At 44.5% G+C, this 8901-nt stretch overlaps 1 protein-coding gene across 1 annotated transcript in view; it reads left to right on the top strand.

The window, feature by feature from the left end:
* The first annotated feature begins 311 nt into the window (after nt 1–311).
* Nucleotides 312–8901, top strand: part of LOC121441666 (uncharacterized protein DDB_G0271670-like) — a 40605-nt gene continuing 32015 nt past the window's right edge. Inside the window, exons 1-3 of the mRNA XM_041642869.1 lie at nt 312–385; nt 1089–1171; nt 1642–1739. Of these exons, the coding sequence (XP_041498803.1) occupies nt 312–385; nt 1089–1171; nt 1642–1739 (255 nt within the window). The remainder of the gene's footprint in view (nt 386–1088; nt 1172–1641; nt 1740–8901) is intronic.

The raw sequence follows: 8901 nt of genomic DNA, 5'->3' as shown, positions 1-8901 counted from the left end.
TATTAACTATCTGCTGGAGGAAATAAAACTTAAGAGCAGGGGGAGAATCTAAGCACTTTAGGAGTTCCCTGAAGAACACCCCTGGAAGAAGAAATACCACACAAGAAGAAGAACGGATTCGCTAGGTCTGGAGGTACAACATAAACAGGAGAGTAAATGCTTCCATTTTATTCCAAGCGTGCTCCAGAAGCCATACAAGGTGAGGAACACCTAGAGACGACACACTCTCACAAGCATTGTGAAAGGTCCTTCCAGACGACGAGTGGGGAAGACAAACAGAACACTCAGGAGGCAAGGAGGGCAGAGGAAAGATGGCGGAGGTGGGAGAGTGTGGGAAGATCACATTGGATACAGGCCTCTGTGCCATGCCTTTTGACTGCGTGAGGTAAGGAAAAAGAGAAAGATGAATAACACCTGCCAGATCTCAGCCTGAGCAACAGAATAAATGCTGCTGGCCATGACTGAGGCAGAGGAGAGCCAGGTAAATGTGGAGAAGGACAATACATGCTTAGATTAGAACAATGCAAGGGGTCAAGATGTTTACGAAGACCGGACATGGGAAGCAAACTACAAGTGAGTCTTGAGCATTGGCGCACAGGCCAAGGTCTTGCATTATCCCATGCTAAGGACTCTGGGAAGCGGGAAGCATTTTCAGAGTTTTGTTGAAAGGGTTAATCCATGAAGCCTGGTTGACCAGTCCTTCATGAACTAGAGTTACAGATTTATGAGTGTTCCAAGTTAATCCTTGGGAATCCAGCCCACTGCACGATCTTCATGCCATTAATTAATTGTTGCCGTCCTGATGTTTGATCTAGAGCAAGAAAGCATGCTCCACTAGCTTATCAGGACTTCCTGGGGCTGTTTAGTAAGATTCAGAAGTACCCACCCGGCTTTCATGTTGGGGTCCTGAGGTTCATTCTGGAAAGGGCTCCTAAACTGGCATAGGACCAGACTTTCCTGAGAACGTGTCCTAATAACTTAGTTGCTCTTGGGTGGCCCCAGATAAGACTTGGAGTCTTGTCCCTATCCAGCACATACATTTTCCTGCTGCCCTTTCTCTGAAGCCTGTACTGTTCTAAACTTTACAGACTGGGAGCAGAGCCCGTTCTTGAGACGACTGGTGGTGATCGGAGAGTCCAGAAAACAGTTGCTCACTCCTCAGAGCTTCACTGTAGCTGAGGCAAAGAAAGGATCAAGATGGAGTCACGGAGCCAATATAGTACGGCCAGCCAGAGGGTAGACACTGAACATGCAGTACTTTTTGTATACCTAAAAGAGAGCTGAATAACTGAGTGGTTCTCCAAAACTAAAAAAAAAGAGGAAGAGGAGAAGGAAGAGGAGATGGTGCTGTTTTGCTAGATTGCGGAACTTAGCAGAAGACGCAGAGCCAGTCAGAGTGGGAGGATTCTGAATCAGAGGAGAAAGAAGGCTTGCCAACCAGAGCAAACAAGTCCGTATAGGCTGGAAGGCAGGAATAGACAGGGTTTCTTCAGAGAACACTGTCCTCCGAGTCTCTCTGCTCCACAACGGCTGACTCCCTTTGCCACACAGTGGACATTTACTGGTCTGCCACTACCCGGGAGCTTTGTCCAAGTCCACTGGCACGTCCTTTTCGATCTGTCCCCTGCTTTTTCTGGACAGGGCTAAGGGAGGAAGAGCACATTCCCTGCTCCCAGCCAGGACACTTGCTGGAGAGCGAATGGAAAGGTCTTCTCGCCAATCTCTCTGCACTAGTGACGGTAAACTTGGATGGTCTCCCTGTGACGTGCTGTTTAAAATTCCAGATGGAACTGCAGTAACTTTATTATTCCATATGTCAACTCCAAAATAAAACCCCACAGATACCAAATTCCAAAATATTTTATATTATTCCAGAAGTAAGAAAACTCTTAGGATTCCAAATCTTCCCATATTCCCAGAGTAGCTTCCAAACAAACAAAGTAACTATTTCTGGAACAGAGAGGTTCAGTTGCAAAGAGGCACAGACAGAGAGAGAAAAGGAGTACATTCTAGAAAACAGGTGATCAAAATGGAAGGCTTACTGCTTAGACCTCAGAGCACACTCATCTCTGCCCATCCCACGGGCAGATGAATAAGAGATTTGTCCAGAATCACACAGCACTGCTCAGCTGATGCAGGGGCAGAGCCCAGATTTCTTGATCACCAGTTAGCTCTCTACACTACCTTCGTCCTGCACATAGTTGCTCTGCATCTTTAAGAAGCCTCCTTGAAGAATGTTGGATACAGAGAATTTTCTAATCAGAAACCATCTCTCAGTGGCGAGCGGTCAGGACTAGACAAGGGAAGCGTAGCAGAAGGCTGAGCAAAGGAATTAAAATGGCACGGGCTGAGTGAGACATGTTTCTGGCTGCCTTAGGGGCTCTGCAGCCTCAATGCTTCTTTGCCTTGAGCCAAGTCAGTCATACTCTTTGTCACGAGGTAGAGGTAGGAGGCCAGTGAGCACAGTGAAGAAAGCGGACCTTGCTGGCAGTGGTAACGTGGCCAGACTGTTAATGGCCAGCAAGTGAAGTAAGGTAATTGCGAATGCATGTGACAGCAGCCCAAAGTTCTGGCCGAAGCAGCATTTGTCTCGCACCCAGGGCCAGCCAGCTCACAGAAGCTGGCAACAGAGCTCATGGCCGTGTGAATAGGAGAGGAAATAAGAGTCGACTGAGCAGCAGTGTGTGTCCCTTGCTTAGGCTTCTGACTCAGAGGCACTGACAAACGGGATAGATCAGGCCATGAGTACCGTAAACACCACGACGACCTGGCAGGGACATGCGCGAGGATTGGTCATGTCCTGTTAGGGGCCTCCAGCTCCACAGCTCAGGCTTCCACAGAGGTAGCTCCTGGGGCCAAAGCTGGGGATGAGGAAAAGCCTAGGAGTGATTGACGGGGTCCATGACAAAATCCAAAATATAGCCCCTCTATGGATGACAGATCAGAGAGTGCATGACTCTTGTGTGCAGATCCGATCTGAATCACTCTCACCAATCTCAGGCTTCACGGTCTTCCAACGGAAAGCACCATACTCCCATTACAGTAAACTCTAGAATTGAAGCCCAGATGAGCTAGAGCAAATTTAGAAATGCTTGCGTTTGGGTTAAGTGAAAACATTTTGAACACTATTTTGGGGGCCACATTGGCAGTCAAACCCATGTCTTCACGCATGCTAGGGGAGTATGCTACCACTGAGTCACAATCCCAGCCAAACACTAAAAGTATGAGAATTTTATCAATATTTTAATAGTATACAAAATGTGCGTGTTTATATTGCCTGCCTTTCATGTTTCTTTTCTCTCTAATTTTTTTGGTCGGTTTGTTTGAGTTTTTTGAGTCAGGGTCTTGCAATGTATCAAGGCTGTCCTCAAACTCAGAATTCCTCTGCCTCTACCTTTCAAGTAGTAAGGTCACAAAGCAGAGACTTCCATGTTTGTTGGATCCCACATTTTTTCCCCTTTTGAACTCCTACCCAAAGAGCTCGGGGAACCACAACCACACCCTCTTTTATGTTATAGTATGCTGTTTTCCTAGCCCCCCCCCCATGTTATCAGGCTTTCAATGGAAACAGCCCCCATTAGTTGCTCTGAGTCCTGTCCCTCCTTCCCCTGCCTGCAGTATCTCTTCCTGTTGCTTCTAATCCGCACTGCTGGAAAACTAGATTACAGACTTCTGCAAAGCTGTTACAAATAAGTCATTAAGAAAAGGTCTGGAAAAGAAAGTTTGCAGCAGCTTCGGTGGTGTGTGTGTGTGTGGGGGGGGGTGCAAGTCTTTTTTCTTTCCAAGTTGGGATCAAATTTTCAGAGCAAGAGTATGCCAGAAGCCTGGCCTAAGGCTCAGTGCTTTCTTTGCTACTGAATGTCTGCCTGACATCGGGCTGTGCCTTCGGCCCTTTTCCACCGGGCTGCCTGGCTCAGATCTCTGAGTGACAGAAAGCTGGAAGGAACAATTAAGAATAAACCTGAGGCCGGGCCAGATTCTTCTTTGAGCAAATGCTTAAGAGCTGACACAGTCAGGCCAATAGACCACAGAGGATCTTTTAGGTTGCTCCCAGGGGAACTACGCACACTGAAGGGACTAGGAAGGCAGTTTCAGTTTAGACAGGCCCTGAGGGAAGCCCAGTGACATAAAAAAAAAAAAAAAAAAAAAAAAAAACCACACTAATCAGAAGTAAGCAAAATGAAGTAAATTTTCAACAACTATATTACAACTGTTAAAAGGTCCCTGGGGGTGGAGAAGGTAGGAATCCTCAAGGGGGAAGGCAACACATGCAATTTGCCGTGTCTGTGCAGCACCCATGACATGTTCCATGCTTTTGCAAGCTAGAAGTACTTTCATAACGACTTGACTCACCTGGGCATCTCTTCAGAGAGCCACTCTTCCCCTTATCCCTACATAAGGAGCAACGCTTGGAAACTTCTGTATTTCTATTGTCTGTAACATCTTGTCGGCTAAACGGCCACCAGGTCCACATCCTCTGCAGGATTCTGCGGGGAGAGCTGGGCCAGACCTCAAACCTAGCTATCATGGGATATAAAAGGAAGTTGCCTAGATACTAGAAATCCTTGCCCTTGGGAGACCTCTAACGGGGTTCTGCCTCTGGGAGGTCTTTTGCCTGTACACAGTGCATAACAAGCTGCCTATCAGCCTGGCTCCCGTGGTTCCTTAGTCAGGAAGGATGCTGTAATGCGGAAGTCACAGGCCATCAAAGGCTGCGGATGGAAAAGTGATTCATCACTGCTGCACCTTGATTTGTCCCCTTGTTTGAAATCTTTTTCTTTTTAAAGAAGATTTATTTTGTTTTCATGGATATGTGCGTCCGTGTATGTGCGTGTGTCCACAAGTACAGTGTCTGCAGAGGCTAGAAGAGAGCATCAGAGTCCCCAGGCTGTATTAGAGGATACTGGGAGTGGCTTATTCGGGGTGCTGGGACCTGAACTTGGGTCCTCTAGAAGACTAGTAACCACTCTAGCACTAAGTCAGCTCTCCAGGTCCAAATTTTATTTTGTTGGACAGAAAAAAATGTATGTACAAATGATGCCTAACTTGCTGCTTTAAAGTATTGGACACATTGTGTCTCTTAAATTATGAAAAACCAACTAGGGGTGGTGGCACATGCTAGAAGCTGTCGCGCTGGAGAATCTGAGGCCAGGCCAGATTTAATAAGGATTCCTTGTCATTCCTAAATGACCACATCTCAACGAGCAAAACTGCCCTCTACTTTGTTCTTGTTTTCAGGTATTTGGGAAGAATGAGTGATGTACAATAGAGTATTCTCATGGTCGAGGTGAATTCTACATTTAATTCCTTGTAAGTATCACATAAGTCTGAGGCATTCCAAATGGCTCATTGAAAAATATCTTCACAGATTTAAAAGTGTACTAAAAATCAAAGGTACAAAAAAGATGGAAAAACTTAAGATTTGGTGATGAAGAAAGTAAGGACATTTAGCGAGGTGAGTGACAATCTCGAGCAGGGCTATGAAGGAGGAGAGGGCAGACATGAACATGGAAAAATGGAGGAATTGAAATGTGGCTACTGGGAAAGAAGAAAAAACATATAAATGGCAATAGTCAAGTGATATTTTCCCAACTTGATAAGTAAATCTTAAAATGATTCAATCTGGGAAAAATGAGAAACAATAAGAACAGCATTACTTATGACATGACATATACATGAAAGAAATTATAATTGGAAACTACAACCAAAGTGAATAATGCATCTGATCATAAAAATTCTTTTTACCAGGGGCTGTGGGTCAGTCAGTAGAGTTTGCCACACAAATATGAGGACCCAAGTTCGAATCCCAGAGCCCACAGTACAAGTCAGGTGTTGTAGGGTGCATAAACCCAGCACTGGGGAGGCAGAGACAGGTAGATCTCTGGGGCTCAATGACCATCCAGCTCACCTAATAGGGAGCCAATGAAAAGCAAGGCGAACGGCTCCTGAAAAATCATACCCAAGGTTTGTAACATGAGGGTCGGCTTGTTTGGGGTTTCTGTCCTGCCTAGTTCCCATAGCCGGTAGCCCCAAAGAAAATCACACAGAGGTCTCCATAAGTTATAAACTGATTGGCCCATTAGCTCAGGTTTCATATTAGCATTTATGACTTATATTAACCCATTATTCTAGTATATGTTAGCCACATGGCTCAGTACCTTTTTTAGCAATGCAGATCACATTCTGCTTCTTTGGTGGTCTGGGAAGGACTGGAGAAAGACCTTCCTTCTTCCCAGAATACTCCTGTTCTCGTTGCCCCACCTCTACTTCCTGTCTGGCTACCAGTCAATCAGCATTTATTTAAAATATAATTGACAGAATATAGAACTGTCCTGCATCAAAGGTTAACCTCTAGACGCTCATGAATACACACCACACCACACACACACACACACACACACACACACACACACACACACACACACAAGTGAGTGCATTCATGAGAGGCTAGAGGTCAAAGTGTGTGTGTGTGTGTGTGTGTATGTGTGTGTGTGTGTAATAATAAGATTGGCATTGATTCTCTAAGGATATGATTTATATTCAGGATCTGACTAATTGAATTTGTCTCATATAGACTTGAATATCAAGCACCACATAGAACATAGTATGGAGACTCAAAGAAGGGAAATGCAAGTTTATCAATGGGGCCCTAATTTAGACACAGCTGTTACTTTCACCTCCTTACAATTCTGTCACTCTGTCCCTGCTCCAAACTACCCAGCTAATCAGCCAGCCTATTATCCACAGAACAAGCAACTTAGGTGCACTTTGTTTAAGAGACTGCCCTTGAGAAAATTATATGCCAGGAGCATAAGAAGCCGAGCTGCAATTCTGGCAGATCAGTTTTTTGGGGTTTGATCTATGCTGGCAGCAGCCATCCTATTTTTATGAAAGGCACTAAAGGCATCAGGGAAAAAAAACTTTATTTAGCTCATCTCAGGCAGTGAAATCAAAAAGAAAAGAGAACTGTTGCAACCAAAGTCAACAAGTACCTCAGGATGGTCTGCATGTTTGCATGTGTGTGCATATATATATATATACTAATGTTCGTTCATACATATATACTAGTATGAATACATATATATATATACTAGTGTGCATATACATACTATACATATGGATGTGCATTTGTATATACATATGTGTGCATGCATATATACATATTGTGTGTACATGTATACACATACATACTGATGTGTACACTTATACACATACTAGTGTGTATGTACATATATCCATACTAATGTGTATAGATATATACGTGCATACTGGTGTGTGTACATATATACATACTAGTATGTGCATATATACATAGTAGTGTGTTCATATATACATACTAGTATATATGTACATATACACCTACTAATGTGTGTATATGCATACTAATGTGTGATATATGTACATACTAGCATGTGTATGTTTGCACATATGTGCATACTACCATTTGTCAATTATGCATACTAATGTGTGATATATGTACATACTAGCATGTGTATGTTTGCACATAAGTACATGCTACCATTTGTCAATCTCTTGAATTCCTTTTAGGATGTGATCTTTACTTCTAGTGAGAACTTTGGAAAACTGTCTACTGGATGGTCTTCTCCTAGGAGAACTCATTAACTTTCCCTCTCTCTGTGCACTTAAAGCCAAGGAGGAATCCTGCTCAGCTAACTTTGTCAGAAGGACAAACTAACTGTTGATGAAAGAAGCCTGGGTGCTGGGGCCTCTAGAGAGATGGGGTATGGCCTGTGCTAACCTTGTGATAGTGACTTCAGAAAGAACCACTGTCTCATCAAAGGCTCCTCCACTGTAGTCAGGCCTGGGTCTTCACACTAGTTCAGTGTAAGTGTCTGACGGGGGCGAGTCTCACATTGCTAGTGTGATGATTGCCAGAGAAGCAGAGAGGAAACGTATCTGTGATGATGACCATGAGGTGGAGAGGGCAGTGGACTGCGACAAATAGCTGGGGGAGGCCTCTTCTGTCCCCTCTCCTTAAGGGAAGCAAGCACTGTCTGTGGGACTGAAGAGGTGGCTTGGTGGGCACAGTCCAGTCTCTTTCCTGGACGAGAAAGTCAGCCTCCCTCGCTCACTCCCCAAAAGCAGGGTGTGACATCAATGAAGAGTCGGTCCCCAGGGATTGCAGCAAACTGCCAATAGCCAGCAAATCTAATAGGTATACCTCTTCGGAGCTCACAGCCCTTGCAGTTAGACTGGCAGGAAGGAACTAGTTCCTGTCAATAAAGAAGTCGCAAGTGTCACCTGTAAGCAATTAAAGCATGCACACTTGCACCTGTCTTTTCCTTTCCAGTGGTGTTCTCGGAGGTCCTGTGTGTGAAAGAAAGAGGACAATTGGTTTGCATCCAAATTTATGCCCAGGGCACATAAACCTGTGCTGCTCATGGCTGCATCCGAATCTAACATCTCTGGGCTAATGTAGGAGTCAATCCAGCATGTGAGACACTTCGGTCTAAAAATTAAGCTAGGCACATGCTCAAGATACAGTTTCTTTTGGAGAAGTAAATTCTACCTGGATGGTTGCCTCTGACATCTCCAAGACTCTCTTCAATAAGATGCTGCCTCTGAGGGGAGAAGGAAGGTTCTACCCAAAATGGAAATGACTGAATTTAGAGTTAGTGCTCCAAGAGGAAGGCCATCTCTCTCTCTCAAAGATACACAGCTGCCTATTGCCAGATAGCATCCAAAATTCATTTGACTAACTCTCAGAATCTCCTCCTAGGCCTGTCGCCTCCAATGGCACCTTCCCATGTCACAGAGAGTAATGATAATTTTTCAGCCTCTATATACAGGACTGCCTCCAAAATTTAGGTTCATGAAAAAAAAACAGACAAAAGAAAAAGAAAAGAGAGAGGAGGAGAGAGAGAGAGAGAGAGAGAGAGA

Source organism: Microtus oregoni, unplaced genomic scaffold (genome assembly GCF_018167655.1).
Source record: "Microtus oregoni isolate MIOR12 unplaced genomic scaffold, Mior012 000080F_ref0000499, whole genome shotgun sequence".
NCBI classification, from domain to species: domain Eukaryota; kingdom Metazoa; phylum Chordata; class Mammalia; order Rodentia; family Cricetidae; genus Microtus; species Microtus oregoni.
This window is presented reverse-complemented; position numbering and strand designations above follow the sequence as displayed.